Below are 23,202 nucleotides of genomic sequence, written 5' to 3' on the forward strand. Positions count from 1 at the left end.
GGGGGGGGGGGGGCGGACAAACACAGTAAGACTTGGCATTGATTGTCCTTATTAGCTTCTCCTCCACAGTGTGACTGCCACACACTGAACTCCTGTGATCTGTCAAGTCCTGACCAGGGGTGTAACTAGAGTCCTATGGACAAATATTGGACCTGGGCCCTCCTTTCCTATAAAACCCATTAGCATTGCTAGGATCTACAAAGTTAAGTGTTCCCCTTTCCAAGATTTTTTTTCTTACTATATATGATAATGCACCTCTAATTCATACAGTCATACTGTTAACAAATAAATACACTCTTTAAGTAACAAATGTTTTTTTTTACACATTTATTTTCCTGCCCAAGCCTAAAATGCAGTCTAGCAGGTGTTCTTTACAAAAATAGGAAATACAAGAGTGTGTTATCAGAATCATTTCTATCACATCTACTTTGGAAGTGTTGTCGATTCTTGAACAACTTCTACAATGGGAACATTTTCAGTAATTGGAATATTCTTGGCTGGACCAGGGCATTGGTCTGATACCGAGGCCTTCTCAGGGAAAGGTTGAATAAATGATTTAGATTGGTTTCTTTCCCGCTTCTTATCTGCTCCCTTAACCTTCTTTTCTTGATCTGAAGTAGCATTCGTAGTTGGTGCTTCATTTCCAGAAAGATATGTAATTGTGCCAACTGGTTTAGGTGGATCTGATGGAGGACCATGAGGCCTTTGTGGCTGGCCATGATGATGCTCATAATTGTGTAGATGCTCATGATCATGATCATGCTCGTGACTTTCACTGTTATGATCATGATCATGTTTGTGGTCATGTTTATGTCCATGTTTGTCCCCATGCTTAGTGTGCCCATCTCCATGTCTGTGGCCATGCTTTTTTCCTCTTCCCCTGTCTCCTTTCTTTCCATGTTCGTTTTTGTCTTTACTCGGTTGATCTGCACCATGGCCTTCATTATGATTCTGCTGTTCCACAACAGCCGCCTAAACATAAGGACAATATTATTTTCACATAAAAATACTATTCAAAGGTCACTCTAAAACTTGATGACTTGTATTATTTAAAAGACAGATATGATGTGATAAGATCAAAGTGAAGTACAAGCTAAAATATGTACTGTGAAGTCTTGATTACATTTGGTTTTACAGGTACCATAGTGAACTTTAATAATGGATGGGCAAAGAGTTGTTGATCATATTAACACAATAAATTGCCCAAACACATGCAAATAATTGAACAGAATATGCATGTCCATTAAAGTGCCCCCCACTTATTTACTGGTATACTGGTTAATAGGACAAAACTGAAAAATACCCTTTACCACCACTACATAAGCTGATGTAAATAATGAAGAGATGCCAGTGCTCATGCAAGTTCACCAATCTGATATTGCCGTCTACTCTATTACACTGAATTACCAAAGTCTTTTCTATGTAGATCAAGATTATAAAAAAAAAAATTTATATTGTTGCATCAATGACTTCTTAGTTATTTTCCATTCTAGAAGAACTGGATCTCTTGTACTGCTATGGAGGAAAGCACAGACAGTCTGCCCTGAATATCTAACAATCTTAGGCTACTTTCACACTAGCGTTCGGAGCGGGTCCGTCTGATGTTTCATCAGACGGATCCGCTCCTATAATGCAGACGTTTGCATCCGTTCAGAACGGATCCGTCTGCATTATAACTTTCTAAGTGTGAAAGTAGCCTGAACGGATCCGTCCAGACTTTACATTGAAAGTCAATGGGGGCGGATCCGTTTGAAGATTGAGCCATATAGTGTCATCTTCAAACGGATCCGTCCCCATTGACTTACATTGTAAGTCTGGATGGATCCGCTTGCCTCCGCACGGCCAGGCGGACACCCGAACGCTGCAAGCAGCGTTCAGGTGTCCGCCTGCTGAGCGGAGCGGAGGCTGAACGCCGCCAGACTGATGCATTCTGAGCGGATCCGCGTCCACTGAGAATGCATTAGGGCTGGACGGCTGCGTTCGGGACCGCTTGTGAGCCCCTTCAAACGGAGCTCACGAGCGGACACCCGAACGCAGGTGTGAAAGTAGCCTAACAGCGCTAAATACTTGTTTCAATTATTGATACATTGCTTTATTTCATATACCTCTGGTTCAAATATTTCACAGGTCACTTTTAGCACATTCTTTTCATCTGGAGTATTCCAGTGTGCTACAGCCATACTCTTACAGTAGCCAGTATGCTAGAGAAAAAAGAAAAGGAAACAAAATAAATATATTAAATCTAGCATCTAACAAAAAAAACACACTAGTGCTAGTGCAAGTAATCTGTTATTAGGTTAGTTTCACACTAGCGCTAGAGATCCGGCAGGCTGTACCCTGATGGATCTCCCTGCATTTTAGCATTGCCGGAAGCTTGAAAGTCTCCGTCTGACCCCATTAATATGCCGAGCAGCTGTTTTCTTCCAGCCGATTCTCTGCATATTTGCCATATTTCCGGCAATGCCAGAATGCAGAACGATCTGGCAGGATGTTCCCTGCCAAAACAGCCTGCAGGATCTGTAGCACTAGTGTGAAACTAGTCTTAGCTGATGAATCTGCTCATTTTGCATGGAGCACTACAAAGCATTACATTGGATCAATTGAAATCAAAATGAGTCAGTGGATTTCAGTGGACAACTATTACTCCAATAGAACTTCCGGTGTCACAATTATTAAGAGAGGCATCGTAGACCTGCAAGATTTCTTATTAACACTGACACAGAAACCCCAGTCTACCAAAACTGTAGCCTCTCATACAGAGAAGCTTTCTATTCTTGCACATGGAGGAGAACATATGAACATAAAAGAGCATATGTACTGGTATTGTACTGATAGCACAATCCCCTTTAGCCCCTTTTTTGACTTGTGCCATAAATCTACAGCGCAAATTGGGGCTTTAATGATGGCGCAGGCTCAGAAAAGAGCGGGCACCACAGCCACTAGGTGCTTACTATCAGTGTATTGTGCGGAGGTAGGATTAGTACACAGTTCCATAGAGTATTTAGCCCTATTTTTATTACTGTTCTAATGCACATTATGACAAGAAACACTCAATTAAGTATAGTCAGTCCAATTAATAGTCCAGAATTTGACATGAAGCACGGGGGCTCAGTGGTTAGCACTGGTGCCTAGCAGCACTGAGGTACTAGGTTCGAATTCGACCAAGGGCAACATCTGTATGGAGTTTGTATGTTCTCCCTGTGTTTGCGTAGGTTTCCTCCGGGTACTCCGGTTTCCTCCCACACTCCAAAGACATACTGATAGGGACCTTAGATTGTGAGCCCCATTGGGGACAGTTGGATGCTAATGTCTGCAAAGCCCTGCGGAATATAGTAGCGCTATGTAAGTGCATAAAATAAATAATAACGGTCATTTAATCTGGAAAATTTCCAAAACTTTGAAGGTCATGAAAACCTTTAAATGCTATGATGAAACTGGCTCTCATTAATGCCCCAGGAAAGTAAAAAGTTCATTAGAGTTACCAGCCTCAGAAGCTGCAAATTAGGAGCACCTCATCTACATAAATGCAGAGATCAAGTACCAGACACATTCTGGCCTTTATGGTCTGCAAAGAAGCCTGTACTAAGAAGCAAGAAGAAGAGAATGTCTTCACCAAGAAACACAAGGAATGGACAGTAGACCAGTGGAAACTGTACTTTCCATTTTTGATGAGTCAAAATTTGGGATTTTTGGTTCCAATCACCAAGTCTTGGTGGTCTGTGAGATGCACTAAAGGTGAGCGGATGGTTTCTACATTTGTGGCTCCCACCATGAAGCATGGAGGGGCAGGTGTGATGGTGTGGGGTGCTTTACAGATGAAACTATTGGTGATTTATTAAAAATTCAAGACACACTTAACCAGAATGGCTACCAGAGCATTCTGCAGCAACATGCCATTCCATCTGGATTGCGCTTAGTAGGACCATCATTTGTTTTTCAAGAGGACAATGGCCACAAACACATATAAGGGCTATCTGACCAAGAAGGAGAGTGATGCACTGCTGTGTGAGTTTACAAGGCCCAAAGGAGATGGTTTGGGATGAGTTGACCCACAGAGTGAAGGAAAAGCAGACAAGTGCTTAGCACATTTGGGAAGTCCTTCAAGACTATTCGAAGACCATTGCTTTCCAGGTGATTACCTCATGAAGCTGATTGAGAAAATGCCAAGAGTGTGAAAAGCTGTCATCAAAGCAAATGGGGTTACTTTAAAGAATGTAATAATATTTTTATAATAATATTTTTTTGCTTACTACTAAATTCCATGTGTTCCTTGGACTGTAGAAAATAAAAAAATAAAAACCATTGAATGGAAAGGTGTGTGTGTATATATATATATATATATATATATATATACACAGTCAGGTCCATAAATATTGGGACATCGACACAATTCTAACATTTTTGGCTCTATACACCACCACAATGTATTTGAATTGAAACAAACAAGATGTGCTTTAACTGCAGACTGTCAGCTTTAATTTGAGGGTATTTACATCCAAATCAGGTGAACGGTATAGGAATTACAGTTTGCATATGTGCCTCCCACTTGTAAAGGGGCCAAAAGTAATGGGCCATAATAATAATCATAGATCAAACTTTCACTTTTTAATACTTGGTTGCAAATCCTTTGCAGTCAATTACAGCCTGAAGTCTGGAACGCATAGACATCACCAGACACTGGGTTTCATCCCTGGTGATGCTCTGCCAGGCCTCTACTGCAACTGTCTTCAGTTCCTGCTTGTTCTTGGGGCATTTTCCCTTCAGTTTTGTCTTCAGCAAGTGAAATGCATGCTCAATCATATTCAGGTCCGGTGATTGACTTGGCCATTGCATAACATTCCACTTCTTTCCCTTAAAAAAACTCTTTGGTTGCTTTTGCAGTATGCTTTGGGTCATTGTCCATCTGCACTGTGAAGCGCCGTCCAATGAGTTCTGAAGCATTTGGCTGAATATGAGGAGATAATATTGCCCGAAACACTTCAGAATTCATCCTGCTGCTTTTGTCAGCAGTCACATCATCAATAAATACAAGAGAACTAGTTCCATTGGCAGCCATACAAGCCCACGCCATGACACTACCACTACCATGCTTCACTGATGAGGTGGTATGCTTAGGATCATGAGCAGTTCCTTTCCTTCTCCATACTCTTCTCTACCCATCACTCTGGTACAAGTTGATCTTGGTCTCATCTCTCCATAGGATGTTGTTCCAGAACTGTGAAGGCTTTTTTAGATGTCGTTTGGCAAACTCTAATGCGGCCTTCCGGTTTTTGAGGCTCACCAATGGTTTACATCTTGTGGTGAACCCTCTGTATTCACTCTGGTGAAGTCTTCTCTTGATTGTTGACTTTGACACACATATACCTACCTCCTGGAGAGTGTTTTTGATCTGGCCAACTGTTGTGAAGGGTGTTTTCTTCACCAGGGAAAGAATTCTTTGGTCATCCACCACAGTTGTTTTCCGGGTCTTTTGGTGTTGCTGAGCTCACCGGTGCGTTCCTTCTTTTTAAGAATGTTCCAAACAGTTGTTTTGACCACGCCTAATGTTTTTGCTATCTCTATGATGGGTTTGTTTTGTATTTTCAGCCTAATGATGGCTTGCTTCACTGATAGTGACAGCTCTTTGGATCTCATCTTGAGAGTTGACAGCAACAGATTCCAAATGCAAATAGCATACTTGAAATTAACTCTGGACCTTTTATCTGCTCATTGTAATTGGGATAATGAGGGAATAACACACACCTGGCCATAGAACAGCTGAGAAGCCAATTGTCCCATTACTTTTGGTCCCTTAACAAGTGGGAGGCACATATGCAAACTGTTGTAATTACTACACCGTTCACTGATTTGGATGTAAATACCCTCAAATTAAAGCTGACAGTCTGCAGGTAAAGCTCATCTTGTTTGTTTCATTTCAAATCCATTGTGGTGGTGTATAAAGTCCAAAAATGTTAGAATTGTGTCGATGTTCCAATATTTATGGACCTGACTGTATGTATATATATACACACATATTCCCTATTCACTGAGGAGACGGAGCTTTGTTGTGGTACTAATTATGTATTTTAAATATTATTCACTTTTCTGTAATTATAACTTAGTATTAGTTAAAATTAGTTACCATTCTTAAAATCTTCCCATTATTGACTCTTCTAATTTTTTAGTGTATATCAGTACTATTGTTTGCATACCATTTGTCTTCCAGTGATGGAATGAGGTCTCTGCATATAGATGTAAGGTTAAAACAAAGTATTTATTAAAGATGGAATGGAATCACTATGGGTCGTGATGGGGTTAGGAACTGCAGCATCTTCTTTCCCAATAGAAGCCAATAGGTTTCTGAGATAGATTTGGCACTTTCCAAGTTGTGATGACAGCACCTATTATATGTGTGCGGTCGACCACATGTAAAACATGCCTGCTCACTTGTGGCTGCTGACCGCAAGGGTTATACAGTTGATCAGCTGCTGTATATGTTTCATATATTTTACCACAGGTATCACTATTTGAAGCTAATCAGAATGCTAAAGAACCACGAAAATTCACAAAAGTGCTAACAACAGTCCATGAATGATCGCAGACAAAAATCACATCGTAAACACATGACAATACATGTGGTAACCACATGTGGGCAGCCACAGGATGACCACATGACATTAGGTTGTACCCATTAGGTTGTACCCTAAGAAAGCTGATAGAGATGACAAGAAAACTAGAACCTAACTTTTATTACCATTTTATTTGTTATATACTTACTGCAAATTCACAGTCCAGGGGGTCACACAGGGAAAAATCTTTTGCTGATTTGTTACAAGTAGACTCAAGAATTGTAAATTCCACATGGTAAGCTGTTCCTGCAACTACCTAAGAAGAAATAGTAAACATGAGTATGTAGTCATTAGAGGATGGGACTTGATGCAAAACCCTTGAAATGTAGAAGTATCTAGCGCAATGGCCAAGTTTAGACTTGTTTTGGGGAACAGCCCAAAATGGCACGACCATCATGCACATGCAATCACATTAAAAACACATGTTAATGCATATAGATTTATGGTGATTTATGGTTTTCCATTTTAGCTGTGGTTGAGCATGAGTGCTGCTGCTCCATTCTAAGCTTCTTCTGTCATCAATGCCGCATAAGCATTTAATGAGGAGCAGTGCTTCTTGACTGCCACTCAAACTCCTCCTCACTGTGGCCATGTAGTGAGGAGGAAGAGGAGACTTGTGGGGATCCAGCAGGGGAGCCTGGAGCAGTCATACATTTTTTACCTCTCCTGTGGATAAGTGATAAATGTCCTTTGAGGGAAGAAACCGAATGGTGACTGAAAGGAGGCAAACTGATGCATTCTGATCCTTTCCCATTCAGAATGCATTAGGGCAAAACTGATCCGTTTTGGACCGCTTGTGAGAGCCCTGAACGGATCTCACAAACGGAAAGCCAAAACGCCAGACAAGTGTCTTGTCTTTTGTTCTAGTCTGACGCTCTCTACCTATAATTCCATCAGCGCCAGAATTTCTATATATGAAAGTGTAATACATTTTGCACTGTAGGAGGAATCACTGCTGCCTCACTTCAGTTCCATTTATAACTAGCTCTATTCAGTAGAGACATAAATCCCAAACTCTCACAAATTATCCTCTGTAACCTCTTTACAGCAACTTATAATCTAAAAAGATGTACTTTTTAGCATTTTTAGACAAGTTTTACATTCCCCCTTATTTCATAGGGAAAAAAGCTCTCTTTTAAGGGTCACTGAGTTTTGATGTCATAGAGACATTTTGAAGTTTTGATTGGTGGGGGTCTGACCGCTGAGACTCCCACCATTCGCTACAATGAGGAGAGACAATCATGCACATATTGTGCCCTCTCTCCTAACTGCAGGAGATGGGCTCAGTTGAAGTCTATAGGCCCCCCTCGATTCCGTCCTCTGCAGTGAGGAGAGAGAGTGCGATACGCACATGCCTCTCTCTACTCATTCTAGCGATCGGTGGGGTCTCAGTACTCAGACCGCCACCAATAAAAACTTTTGATATGTCTCTATGACATATCAAAAGTTTTACCAAAACTGAGTGACACTTTAAGTGACAAATAAGACAAAGGGCATCAACATAGCATCTAACAGTTGTCATGGTGCGGTTCACTGCAACGTGTGTTGCCGTGCAGGCTGGCTGCACGCTTTTTGCGTACTGGCTGCAGGTGATTCCGTGCCTGTGTATGTGTGTACCCCTTTGACTGTATCTGTATTTCTGTTAATGTATTCTGGCTCCATGTTTCTGGTGGCCAAGGGCAACGCCCAGTTCTGTATCCATGTATGCTGGTTGCCAGGGGTAACATCCGGTTCTGTTCCTGTGTGTCTTGGCTATCTGAGCTCCGGTGCTGATGGGGTTAACTCTCCCTGTCTGTTGTGCCTGGGTGTGGCTTCCCAGGTGCCTCGTTACCCAGCTATATAGTCCTGTGAGCTGTGGTTCTGGGGGGTCCGTCTTTGTAGGTCTGTCCTGAGTCCTGTCTGTGGCTGCTAGGTGTAGCTTCTGTTCCTGGGGGTTTTCAGTTACCCTTCGGCGTGGTGTAGCCTGGTTTTGCATCAAGTGTCTTATCAAGTTTCTGTTCTCAAGTGTCTGTGCTCCGGTTCCTGTCCTGTTATGTGCTATGCCATGTTCTGATCTGTTCTTGCCCTGTCTTATGTATTATGTTAGATGTTCCCTGTATTCGCCTAGCAGAGTGTATCTGCATCTGAGCACCTAGCAGTGCTTAACTGCGTGCGTTTTCTGTTTCTGCCCTGTATGTTTGTTTCATGTCTCCTCTGGAAGGGGGTTCCTGGCTTCACCGGAGGGGGGATTTCTACCCTGTGTGTACCTCTGGTTCTGTTTGTCTGTCCCGCTGGAGGTTTCAGCAGCCTGTTCCTTGCAGGTAGGGGCCAAGCATGGAGGTGCGACCAGTGAGCCCTTGGCCCAGTCATCCCCACCATCCGGTGCTCTGTGAAGTACGGGGCTCACTGGCCACGGCTATACACAATTGGCAGGGCTGGTCCAATTACTGGTGTCGGGTCCTGTCTGTGTGTAGCGCTACACACAGACAGGACCCGACACCAGTAATTGGACCAGCCCTGCCAATTGTATATAGCCGGTCCCAAAGACTTGATAAAGGAGTATTGTTACTCCGAAACGCGCTGTCACCTGAACAAATAAATATTTCTAAAAAGACATCATTCGCTATTGTGGTTTTGTGCCAAAAGGTATCACAGTGTGTACAAGCTAGTACACAGCCCTTTCACAGTATTCTACATCACTCCTCTGGAGTACTGGCAACTCCTAGGATTGAGAAAGATACTGGCAGCATACCTCATCCGGATTGAACCTTTATTCCCCCTCGCCTTTGCAAGTGTTGTGCTGATACAAGCACAACACCAGAAGGTGAGTGTAACTACTAACACAGTACTCTCTCTAAAACTATTTACCAAAAATTACTACCTTATGAGCGCCTTGTCTCCCGTTTATCTCGCCAAATTTGCTGCTCGTAGTACGTCCCGGAGGTCTGCCTTGGACCCCTGGCACGTGACAACAGTTGATCTTTATTAGTCTACATTATTCATAAAATGACATTGGAGAAGGTTCTAGAGCAGGGGTGCATAATGTTTTCTGATTAGGGGGCCACATTGTCAGATTGAACTAACATTAGGGGCCGGAAATTAAATTTAAAGGGTAATAACAACTAAAATACTGTATTTATGGCATATTGAACATAGAGTATATACTATAAATGTCTAGTTACAGTTCCAGGACTCCCATCTAATGGGAGAATACATGAAAAATGCATTTGAGCAGCCACAAGACACAGGCAGACATGTCTGTTACCAGATGGTTGGGGCCACGCTGAATGGTATCAAGGGCTGCATGTGGCACCGGGGCCGCAGGTTGTGCACCCCTGCTCTAGAGCTAATAAATATTGATAACTGAATCACAAATTTTGTCTTTTACTTATTTGTAAAGTTTTTTATATTGGAAGAGTTGGAGAGATGTATGAACCATACCTGAATTAGCTTCAAATATTTGTGATGTTCCTTCTCTATTTAGTATAAGAAACCTGTATGATTATGTCCTGTAAGAAACACTAAACCCTGAAAACTAAGCATAGAAACATAGCATCGACAGTAAAGCTTGTCTATAGTTCTTTTTGCATGGATATCTGCAAGCTTCTACAGAAAGCAGTTTAGTAGATTTGTAGATAATGTAACATTTACATTGTACTAGTTACTCAGCTTTCCCAGGACTGTGAAATGCAAATCTGCTTAGCTGTGGCACTATTTAGGAGTGAGGAGGGGGATTTATCTTGGTACCTATAGTATTCTGGAGTCTCTATTACAGAACTACATGGTTGTAACCCAGCATTTACAGGACACTGAAAGACAAACTGCCTGGCTATAGCACTACTATGGCAGGCACTATGTATGTGCTATAATATACCTACATTTATTTTGTACTATTGGTAACTAGGAGATTCCTTTTAACAAAATAGCTACACCCACTGTGTAAACCAGAAATATGAAGCATAAACTTAGCCGCCTCCTCCTACCATCAGAGGAGGGAGGGGAAAAATATGGCTGCAGCCTAATAGAAGGATAGACTGTTTTTCTATATTATTATTTTTCATGGTCTGCAATTGTTATATCTGACGCTATATGATACATTAAATCCTTACATTATTAACCACTTGTATTTTATCTGTACCTGTCTAGCTCCTTTTGTTATGTTTCCAAGAGCAAAGTATTTGTTGCTGTTACTCTCCTTGTTAAACTTCTCCAGACTCTTTTGTGCAACCTCTTGGACATTACTATTATTCAACGGTATGGAAAAATGGCAGCCTCCGCAACCAAACTCCAGACGAGCAGCTGAAATATGAGACAAATTGCCACAAAATTATTTTCATGATTTGAGCTCATTGTTGTTTTAGGACTAACAGAAAGTAACCCCAAGTTTTTGTAGCAAGGATAATAGTAAAGAAAAAAAATCAATAAGGTAAATAAATCATGATCACCCATTTAATATGGTATTTATGCATAGAACAACTGGCATATACAGAACTAGGCAAGCAAAATATTCAAGCCAATCAATGTAATAATAGAATCAGTCAGGTAAATACCTTGTTAGGGGATGTTCACGCGACAGATTTTGAAAAAGCGCTGAGAAAATCAGCACATAATGCACACTTTTTTTTGTATGTATGTAAAGTTTGCCTATATTATACTAGAAAAACAGGATATGGAGTGAAATTAACTATTTCAATATTTAAATGGGTTTTCTGGAACTAAAATATTGATAACATCCTCAGGATAGATCATCCGTATCTGATCGGTGGGGGTCTGGCATCAGCATTGATCAACTCTTTGAATAGGTTGCACAGTCTGGTGAGCACTGTGGCCCCTTTACAGCACATGAAGCACTTTTTTGTACATTGTATGGTGGTGGTCCATGGTATTGCAGCCCAGGTCCATTGACTTTAATGTAAAAGAGCTGCACATAGGCTATGCAAGCGATGAATGTGATGTCACTGGCCTAGGAAGAGCCATGGCCTCTTCAAATAGCTGATCAGTGGGGTGCCATGAGTCGGACCTTCACCAATCACATGTTGATAAATATATCTCCTGGAAAACAATAATTCTGTTTGGGGACGAGCAATGACATTAGTGATTGTTCCTCCCCATACAGTGGAGGAGATCGCTGCATGTAATAACAGCAGTCTCCTCTGCCGATGAGCAACTGATTGCCAAGAAGGAATGCTTCCTTCCCAACAATTGCCTGCATAATCTGCCTATCTAATACAGCCTTAAAAGGGTTTTCAGAGATTTTTTTTTTACTGATGACCTATTCTCTGGATAGGTCATCAGTATCTGATTGGTGGGGGTCTGACACCCGAGACCCCACCGATTAGCTGTTCTGAGAAGGCAGCGGCGCTCCAGTGAGGATAGGTCACCAGTAAAAAAAATCTCGGAAAAACCTTTTAAATCATGAAGAAGAAAAAAACAGCAGCTAGGACACCATGTTCAGTGTGAAAGGTTCCCGTTAAGGACAGTAAATAACTCTTCATAAGATAGCATACCTGGACTCAGTGTGCAGTCATAGCTGTGGAGTTGGGCAATTCTTTTTGGTTTATTCAACTGAAATATCACTTTGCACTGTCCAAAAACCTGTAACAGCAATGCAGATATAAGAATTACCATAAATGTTTTTCCGTATGGCATATACAGTATACAGTAATTACATAGAAAAAATTGGGCTGAACATAAAACTTTCAATAGATGGTTCTGCAAAAACGGAACGGATACGGAAGACATACGGATGCATTTCCGTATGTGTTCCGTTTTTTCTGTGGACCCATTGACTTGAATGGAGCCATTGAACGTGATTTGCGGGCAATAATAGGACATGTTCTATCTTTCAACGGAACGTAAAAACGGAAATACGGAAACGGAATGCATACAAAGTACATTCCGTTTTTTTGGCGGAACCATTGAAATGAATGGTTCCGTATATGGAACGCAAAAGAAGGTAAATGGGGGGAAAAAACGGTCGTGTGAAAGAGGCCTTATGGTCCCAGATAACTGATTCCAAAGGAGAAGTTTTAGAAGCTGGAGTTACATGCTACGATGAGAAATGATGATGGCTGTAGTGTATATTATTCTCCAAAGTGCACAGATAGGGTGATAGACCAAGATAACATTTGTTTTCTTATATTTGGCTATTTATATGCAAGGAGCTTCAACATTTCCATGGTCTCCCTGCAAACTAGTCCTCAGATGATGCACTATCCTACAAAGTCCATGTATGAATGCCTATTTACATACTATAGACTGACAAAAGGGTAACATTTTGTGACATTTTTTGAAATTTTGATTCTATCACCATAAATTTAATATGATAAAAGAGATTTTAATGAAGTCCTAGTGCACTTACTGTTTCATGACGGGGCTTGGCCTCACAACTTGACCACAGTCGCCGACTCAGTACATGACAGTCAGTTTCCAAAACGTCCAATGTCAGATAAAATACAGATCCATTCTCCTCCTGGGTCAGAAACAATAATCTTGTGTCACTTTCACATTTCATCTACAAAGAATTCTGGAACATACTAGATTTCACTAAATCTTTACTTTGCTATCTACCTATAAAACTACTACAATACATAGGAAGTGCCACAGGCCTGGAACTGGTCACATCTGCATAGCCCTAGGTTGTCTGAACTACTAAGTGGAGACTAGGGGCAGATTTGGCATTTCTGGAGTTCCAAGCAAAGCTCCTCTCGCCATACTAATCGGGGGTATGAAACTATTAACAGACTGATACAGAGAAGAGGAGAACCCTGCCCACAAGAGTTTACAATCTGCAGGAGCTTACAAACTTGATCCCCAATGACTATACCCTACTCTCAGCTTAGGCTGGGCACTTCTGCTACTTCTCTATGGCTGGGAAGAGCCATCCTCCTCCACTGGGCCAACGTGTACCTGAACAGGCTGCACAGCTAGTATGTCCTTGTCTGGGTTTTTTTCAACCACTAGTGGCCATCAGGCTATCCTATAATATCTGGGGTCTCAAGCATTTGCTTGGTTTGCATGGTGGTAAAGTTCACCCCTGATGATGACAGTGTGTTCATATTAACATTTTACCTTAATCAGGGTGCTTTCTATATTACCTACAGAAGATATACCATTATGCATGTATATAGCTATATGAGGAAATCAACTTATGACTATACTGGTCTGAACTGTGCTAAATCAGTATGGCAGCATTTACGTTTCAGACCAGTATAGTGCTTGTCTCTTCATGGCACCGTTAGTTATTATATTGAAATACTTATGCATGTGATTTTTGTTATGCTTATTACCTGGTCATATGATACATTGCCTGTTCCTTCTATTAAGGCTACATTCACACGAACGTGGTGTTTTGCGGATCTGCAAAACACGGACACCAGACCATGTGCGTTCCGCAATTTCATAGAATGTCATAGAAAATGCCTTTTTTTGTCCGCAATTGCAGACTAGAATAGGACATGTTCTATTTTTTTTGCGGGGCCGTGGCACGGAGCAACGGCTGCGGACAGCACACTGTGTGCTGTCCGCATCTTTTGCGGCCCCATAGAAATGAATGGGTCCGCACCCGTTCCGCAAGATTGCGGAACAGATGCGGACTCATTCATACGGTCGTGTGAATGTAGCCTAATTGTGTTAATATTATTTTAATTGAATCAATAAAATTGTTAATTTTATGGGAACATTATGGCTTAAAATGTGAAGTTTTTCTGCATATTGTATTCTTAGAGTAGCTTTTTTGTATATTGTATTCTTAGAGTAGCTGGTTCTCAGTTACAAGGTAAATTATGAATAGGGAGGAAATGTTTGTAGTATTTTCTTCAAACTAGTCATTAGAAATGACTGATGGTACCCTATACACAGTACATACTTAAATACCATTTCACTTAATGCAGCTTCCTCTATGGTTAGAGTTATAGCAGCGGCTCATGTAATTGGCACCCAAAAGATCAATGCTAACGTGGAGAGCAAGAAACAGTTGCCTACGCAGTTGAAGGGATCTCTGCATTATAATCATTCTGAAACGTCTAATCTCTGCTTATAACTTCACATAAAGTTATGCTAAGATAAGTAAATTTAATATTGTAAGACAAGTTCAAAAGCACAGTAAATATTAAGATTTTTAGAGAGGAGCTTTATCTTACTCACATCGAACTGTTCTTGAACATCGGAAATTCTTTTAAGCCCAAACACAAACCCGCTTCTTCGGTTGGCATTTAGCTGACGCAGAGACAAATCAGCAGCAGCTTCTACTGCATGGTCATTACAAGGAATGGACGTTAACACGGCTTCTTTAGCAGCTGGAGTAGGTCCAGCAGCAGCTAAGAACACCTGGGCGGAAATCAGCAATAATGCAGCAACCTTCATCCTTCCTGGAAGAAGGAGTAAGAGCAAGACTTAGCCTGCTCAAGTGTCCGCTCAATTCACTATGGTAACTGTACCCAGCAAATAAGTCAGGTTCCTCACTCACTTATATACTTGGTTACCGTTATCACCTTTAACCCTTTCTATCCATCAGCAAACAAGAGAGTCAATGATTAGGTAAATGTCTAACACTATTCCGCAAAGTCAGGATGAAATCTTAAGCAAAAGAGCAATGTTGTCTTTGTGTGTGACCTTGAAACAATATACAAAGTTTATTTCCACTAGATAAGGGTTTATTAATACTACTAGCATAATTTGATCAATATGAAACATAAAATAAAGGTGTATATATGGATCCATAATATGTTGGTGTAGTGTCCCACGTATGTATTTATGGTCCACTCCAAATTGTTATATATTGTATGATGTCATTTTGCACTATTCCTTTGTCTATACTGCTTAATCCATATTAAAGCCTGGTAACATGCACTACATACTTTCACCACTAGAGGTCTCTATCACACCACTTATATAGTGCATACACAGGAAGTTAGGGAGATTAGGAGTTAGGAGGAAGGAGAGGAGACAGTCTTGTCTCTGTCCTCCTGGGCCTACCCCAGAAGAACCAATTTGCTTCAGCCTGTGAGTCCAAGATTAGGACTATCTGATCCTACACTGTAAGTTACCCTTCCAGGGGATATAGTGGATTATCACTTTGAGGACCGCAACCTTTTCAAATAATGAAGCAGAGAGTAAGGGAGATCGCCCTTGGGTTTTCGGATCACTGAACTAAAGACTATTGGCGAAGGAAGATAACTGCCGTTTATTAGGTTTTAGTCGCCTTTGCATTAGGTGGACAGTTTCTAAGCTACAGGCTGCCCCACCATAACCAAGGACAGAAAGGCCATCTGTCAGAATACTTATTTACAGATGATCTAAACTACTATTGAAAGGTTGAGAGATCAGAGCAAGATCAGGAATCAAGTACTGCATACCGTATTTTTCGCCCTATAAGACGCACCGGCCGATAAGACGCACCTAGGTTTTTAGGGAGGAAAATAAGAAAAAAAATATTTTTAACCAAAAGGTGTGCTTTTGGTGGGTTTGAAACTAATGGTGGTCTGTGGCACTATTACTGGGGATCTGTGAAGGACACTGTTATGGGGGGATCTGTGGATGACGGACACTGTTTTGGGAGGGATCTGTGAATGACGGACACTGTTATGGGGGATTTGTGGATGACGGACACTGCTATGGGGGGATCTGTGGATGACGGACACTGTTACGGGGGGATCTGTGGATGACGGACACTGTTATGGGGGGATCTGTGGATGACGGACACTGTTATGGGGGGATCTGTGGATGACGGACACTGTTATGGGGGGATCTGTGGATGATGGACACTGTTATGGGGGGGGGGGATCTTTGCCCAGCCCATAACAGTGCCATCCACAGACCCCCCCCCAGCCCATAACAGTGCCATCCACAGACCCCCCAGCCCATAACTGTGCCATCCACAGATGTCCCCCATAAAAATGTTATCCACAACCCCCCCCCCCCCCCCCCGTCGCTCCAGTATACTAATATAAAATGTCTAATTCAATTAATAGTTATTAAACATGCCCCCTCACTCCTAATAGTACCTTACATCCTAACAGCTTCTGTACAATGCCGGCAGGCAGGCCGGGCTGCCGGCGCGACCCTCAGTGACGTCACTTGCTTCATTCATAAAGTAGGCGGCGCAGGCACGTGACATCAGGGAGTTACGATGCCGCCCGCCCGGCCTGCCTGCCTGCATTCTACTAAAGCGGTTATGGTGTAAGGTACTATTAGGAGTTGGGGGGCATGTTTAATAACTATTAATTGAATAAGACATTATTATTCCGGAGCGGCGGGGTGGGGCTATACTACACTGACTGCACCGCCCTGCCGCTATTGCCGGCCCCCAGCTCCTCCTCCCAGTCCCTCCCCGATCGCTCGTACATCGCAGTTTGCGATGTAAAACTGACAGCATTCGCCCCATAAGACGCAGGGGCATTTTTCCCCCATTTTGGGGGGAGAAAAAGTGCGTCTTATGGGGCGAAAAATACGGTAAGTAAGAACATCCCCTTTACTAAAGTGAGCTGGAGTTAACCTCTACACTTCACCATAAGCAGCCTGCTAATTTGAATTTGCAGCTTTACCCTTTTTGCCATCTGTATGCAAGACAAAGTGATGATATTGGATGCCTTACTACATCTGACAAGTAAAGTTCCTGTTTGGTTTAACTACTGCCTCATTCATCATTCTTCTGCTCTATCTCTTCATTGCATCTTACGGTGCTGGCATCACGAACCAGGGGCCCAGCCACCAAAGCACCCTAAACCCCACCATCACCATCAAGGGCACCTCAACCAACATCTGGCTGGTGTTCCCTGCAACCGAGAGTGCCCCGGAGGATTTAGTGCTATGTTCCCATCCACTGCACACCGGCCCCAAGGGACAACTGAACTGTGAGTACTACTAAACCCACTCGGAACATCTCCACCACTGCACTCACATAACACCCCCTAGGTAGGCCGGGCGCCGAATTGGCTATATGGGTGGAATTTTTGATTCCCTTTGTGCAAGAATTTCAGGCAAAGAGTCACAAGTTATAGTGATTTAATGTCACACTCGCTACTTTTGAAAATTGGAGTGAAGTGCATGTAGTTAGCTTTGTTAATTATAGGTGTCCCAGATTTATGTCCCCCACTGCAGTAAGTGGGTCGCATAAAAAATGGAGTAAAAGCTGTAGCTTAAAAGTTTAGGGGACATTTGTGGGATTATTTAGTAATCTCTGCCTCACTAGAGACAGATGTGCCTCTATTATTAAAAAAGGAGCGTGCCAGTGTACCAAAACTGAAATCTACGCTGGTGTAGATTTCAAGAATAATTTATGCCAGTTTTCTGGTGTAAATTATAATGGGCCCATCATTGCCCATTGCCCCTTTTTGAAAAATGGCGAGAAGGGCACAAAACCAGTGACACATTTTTGTGCTAGAGGACTTTACATAAAAATGTACAGCTTTTTGACACCAGAAAACTATGGCCAGTCATCTACTGGGTGAATCTTTTTTTAGCACTGTGATACTGTGGGCCCCACTTATTTTTGTTGGCTCTGTCCAAAACATGGGGCCACTTTTAGTTCTTTCCAGGGACACTTGATTTAAAGAAGCTGTCTAGCCTTTTGAAGTGATACCCCTCTAGAAGACTCTTTCTTAATGCACTGATTCCTCCTATGATAACTCATAGTAACCAAAGATTACATGGGATAGCACAGAATAAAAAAATACTGTATATCTTAAGAAAGATATGAAGCTTTCTAAAGGTCCCTTTAGACAGGAGAATTCAGCAGGCGATTGTTGGGAAGAAAGCGTTCCTTTATGGCAATCATCTGCTCATCGGTGAAGGAGACTGCTGCAATTACATGCAGCGATCTCCTCCACAGTATTAGGAGGAGTGATCTCTAATGCCATCACTCGTCCCCATACAGACTCGTTGTTTGCCGACACCAGAGGCTGTTTATACAGCACGATCTGCTGCCGACAGACGGCAATTTACAGTAGGTGCCTGCACAAACAATCCACTTACCTGATGAATGAGCGTTTCATTCATTCATCGGGTAAATGGTGGCACCTTTACATAGCAAGGTAATCACTAACGAGCGTTCCTAATTAGTGATGATCTGGCGGATTCTCTGATATAACACAACACAATATAACTAAGCTAAGAACACACAAACTGCACTACCTGGTCAAACACTGGTCAAGGCTTTTATTGAGCAAACTGAGTAAACATCCACAGTGCAGGGAGAAAATGTAAAGTTCACATGCTGTATTTGTCCAAATTCGGGTATTCTGTTCTGGCATAGGAACAGAGTACTAGAACCACCTGATCTGACATATGCCGACACCTCCAGAGACTGACGGATCCCCTTCACTATAATGGGGTCCGTTGGGATTCCAGCATGAATACCAGCTTCTCCCGGACCTCTCTGGTGGTCGGGACCGTGGGAGTGCATGTAGGCTAGTGCTTTTTACTATAGTGTGCAAGCACGGCCACCACTTGTGGATTGCAGGGTGGTCAAAAGCATGAAAATGGAGCAGTGTATAATGTGATGGAAAAATGAATCCAGGCAGCAAAGGAAGCAAAATAGGTAATAACATTAGTAAGTGGCTTGAATTAACTTTCTTTACATGATATGCCATTTGCTGAAGTAAGACAACTTCTTTAAGTTACTTTTACATGGTCTATTGGGTTAGTATTTTGGCTTAGTATTTGTAACTCAAAACCATACGGAGACAAAGTATAATGGAAAGATTTGTGCTTCTCCTATATTTTAGATCCGCTCCTGCTTGTGGCTTACAAATACTGTTACAAAATACTGACCAAATACTGACTGTGTGAAAGTGAACCTTAATTCTTAGTGAACCCTAATTCTTCAAGAGCTCAGGGATGGAATCCAGCTGGGTCTCCCTAGTTATGCTGAACTGATTGCTTCAATTACAGCTAGTTCCCAAAACTTAGGAGAAGTAGTGCTCCCAAGCCAATCCTACAACTTTGATTGCATCCACAGGGTTACCTGCGAGTAAGGGCTCATTCAGACGGCCGTATGCTGTCCGCAAAAATACTGAATGCTATCCGTTTTTTTGCGGATCCGCAAAAAAAATGAAACATGTCCTATACTTGTCCGTGAAAATCAGGACATGGCCCCATTGAAGTCTATGGGTCCGCAAAAATACTGAATGCTATCCGTTTTTTTGCAGATCCGTTTTTTTGCGGATCCGCAAAAAAACGGATAGCATTCAGTATTTTTGCGGACAGCATACGGCCGTCTGAATGAGCCCTAAGGAGGAGATAGCTTACAGTTTGTCCCTGCTATGTCCTCCTCCTCAAACCTCCTCCTATGACAATTCTCGCCCTGAGATCCACAGTACTGGCACAGCATTTTCCAGTACTGTCTGTTGTTTGCTATTGGTTGGCAGCCTACTATGACATATGTTGCCAGCCAGTACCACTCCAATGGTGGGAAATTATCCTGGATTTTTAGACAGGCCCAGGGTATGCTCTAGCTGTGCTCCAGAGAGAGAGAGGAGGAAACTTTGTCCCCCAGCACAAACCTACCCTAGAGTTGTGCAGGGGGCTCTGATAGAGAGGGGAAGGTTACACAGCAGAGCAATACAAGAAGATAGCAGGATCCCCAGACTGTACTCCTCCCTCTCTTCTACTCTCACCAACACTACCTCTTCTGTCTTATGCTCCCCCGTTGCTTTCCTGTCTCCCCCCCCACCCCCTAAACTCTTCCTTCTAGCAGTTCTTTTACCATGTGACCTCCCTGTAGCTGTTCGTTCCTGAATGGTCCTCCTCCACTACTGACCCATGTCCATGACCGTGGGATTAGATGTTCTATGTTTTTTGTGTTGATGGTGTGGTTTACATATTTAAAGGGATTCTCCAGGAATTCAGAAAATGAAAATATGTAAATATTACTCTATTATAATATATATTCTCAAAATACCTTTCATTAGTTATAATGTCTCATTTTGTCTAGGAAGCAATGATTAGGAGAAACAAAATGGCAGCCGTCCTGTTAGTACACATAAAACCTGTCCTAATCACACAGGGGGGACAAGTTAGGCTACTTTCACTAACATTTTTTGCAGATCTGTCTTGGATCTGCAAAAACTCTTCCGTTACAATAATACAACCGCATGCATCCGTCATTAACAGATCCGGTTGTATTATGTCTCCAATAGACATGACGGATCCGTCTTGAACACCATTGAAAGTCAATGGGGGACAGATCCGTTTTCTATTGTGCCAGATTGTGGCTTCACTTCATGCAGGCAGCGTTTTGGTGTCTGCCTCCAGACTGGAATGGTGACTGAACGGAGGCAAACTGATGCATTCTGAGCGGATCCTTTTCCATTCAGAATGCATTAGGGCAAAACTGATTCATTTTGGACCGCTTTAGAGATCCCTGAACAGATCTCACAAACGAAAAGCCAAAACTCTAGTGTGAAAGTAGCCTTACTTCACAACACTGAGAGAAAGAGCTGCCTTATCTCTCTGCTCTGACTGTCAGGGATTATGATCCTGAATACAGTTTAATATGATATTTAGCTGAATCTTTGTGGGAATGGAGTTCACTAGGAGACATAAAGTACAGAGAGGACAGACAGGACAGACTGTGTTAATGGACACTGCATACAAGTGCAATGAGCAGGACACTGGGTCATTGGGGCTGCTATGCAGTGGGTCAGATTTAGGTGTAACTAAGTTCGTGACGCCAGTTGCAGCTTGCGCAGGTACTGTAAAAGGGCCCTTTAACATGGTATAGCTCATGTACTAGGTAAGGAATGCCAGAGGGGGATAATGTCTCTGTATAGCAGATTTGGTAGTGTCAACAGTGTCTCCTACCTTAGTACGGCTGGACTCCTGTATCCTGTCTGACATGCAACAAAATGAGTGCTGTAAATAGGAGTAATGGAGGAATGATGGAATTCCACACAGAGAATAGGGTCCAACTTGTCTTTACTTGAGGTTAACTTATGCAGCTCTAGATCCATACAATATTACAGCAATAGTCTAGGGTCCCAGCAGGTGTTGGCAATATGTGGCAGGAATTATATCTATATTCTGCATCTGAACATATGCCTTTAAGAATCTGGCAGGTATCTGTCTTCTGCTCTGTCTATCTTCTGCTTGGTTTGGGCCTGACTAGCTATGGAGGTACTTATCTTCTCCTTGTATTTGGAATCTGTTACTTACAGGACTGCTCGCAGGGAATGGTGGTTTCTTCCTGGAGATCTAGTAGTTCTGAAGATGGCTGCTTTCTTTGTCATCCAGCTGAGGTAAGGAACTTAGGCTGGGAAGGTTGCTTTGGGCCTCAGGTTAGGCCTGAATCCTTAGTTGGGATCCCTGTTTCTGGGAGCTCCTATTCACACAGCCTACCCTAACAGGGGGTGGCTGGTACACTGCCTAGACCTTTCTGTCCTCCCTCTGAAGTAGGATCTGGGAACATTCCACTCCTCCTCAGATAGGGGGAAGCTAGCCTGGAATGGTCTATTCCAGTCTAGGTCTGTTAACTAACTATGTTCTGACTACATATTGCTGCCACCTGCTGGTGTACATTTGGAATTTCAGCAAATACATTCAATACAGACATAGAAATGGCATACAATATAAATACAATGTCAGGATATACAAGATGACAACACATCTACACGTTAACATCATATAGCCGGGTGAAGAGAGTTTAGTGACCTACTCTGGGATGTTACATACCCGCTTACTTTAAGTGAAGCCGTCCTCGGCGCAAGATAGGCGGGTGAGGAGTGAGCTCTGGGTACCCAATTAATACAAAGTGCTGCATGAATATACACATAAATGACATACAAAGACAAAACATTTAATGGTTTCCTCGAGGTTCCTGCCCGCTAGCATAAGGTGTCCAATACACAGTTTCCTTATCTTGGTATAACCAGTGAACCTATAACTGCACAAAGCATGCATCGCTGACTGACTTTGTATGTTCTGGATCCTTTAAACATCAAAGAAAGCATGGGGGTGTCTTTACTCCGTAATCCCGCCATTATGTAATGCAAAGCCCGCAAATAGAAGGGTGGCTTTATCCTGTTTTCCCTTCCCTGCACCATAGCCTGAAGAAATTTGGCTTGTAGCACGATCACTATGATGTCTATGAGGAAGCTATATATGAGGCTCTAAGGTTTGAGGTACCATACCTTAGGCAAAAGGCTCAGAAGGGGAGGTATGCGTCGTCTCCGTGTCTTCTGGCAATGTCACAGGAGGAGGGTCTTTAATCCTGTGCGCTCCTGGAAATGAGACACCTCAGGATGGGAACAATCCTGAACATTTAACAAGCGGGAAGGAGCAGCCTAGGGCTTCTAACGATTCCCGAAGCAGCAGGGGTACCTGTGTAGTAACTAGCAGGGCCGTTTGAAGGAATTTGGGGGCCCCAAGCAAAATAGACCTGGAGGCCCCCCCCCCCCCCCTCCACGCCCTCCCCACCTTACGCACGCAAAGCCTACAGGAACTACTATGCAGCACTATAAGGTACTACATACTAGTACATACTTTGCACAAGTTTATTATTTACAATTTAAAGGGAACCTGTCACCAAAAAAATTGCTTATTAAGCTGTTAATAGAATTTTTTGGTGACAGGTTCCCTTTAAGTTGTAAATAATAAACTTGTGCAAAGTATGTACTAG

The 23,202-nt window shown here is 42.5% G+C and overlaps 1 protein-coding gene across 1 annotated transcript; it reads right to left on the bottom strand.

Annotated features, from left to right (window-relative positions):
• Positions 1-312: 312 nt before the first annotated feature.
• Positions 313-15,049, bottom strand: LOC120997933 (fetuin-B-like). The gene is made up of 7 exons (XM_040428304.1): positions 14,733-15,049; positions 12,949-13,059; positions 12,095-12,182; positions 10,726-10,886; positions 6,757-6,864; positions 2,106-2,201; positions 313-972 (listed from the first exon to the last, which is right to left on the bottom strand). Exons 1-7 carry the CDS (start codon positions 14,949-14,951, stop codon positions 424-426), a joined length of 1,332 nt encoding a protein of 443 aa, XP_040284238.1. The 5' UTR covers positions 14,952-15,049; the 3' UTR covers positions 313-423.
• Between the last annotated feature and the right edge of the window lie 8,153 nt (positions 15,050-23,202).

This window comes from Bufo bufo, chromosome 4 (assembly GCF_905171765.1).
Source record: "Bufo bufo chromosome 4, aBufBuf1.1, whole genome shotgun sequence".
Taxonomy (NCBI): Eukaryota; Metazoa; Chordata; class Amphibia; order Anura; family Bufonidae; genus Bufo; species Bufo bufo.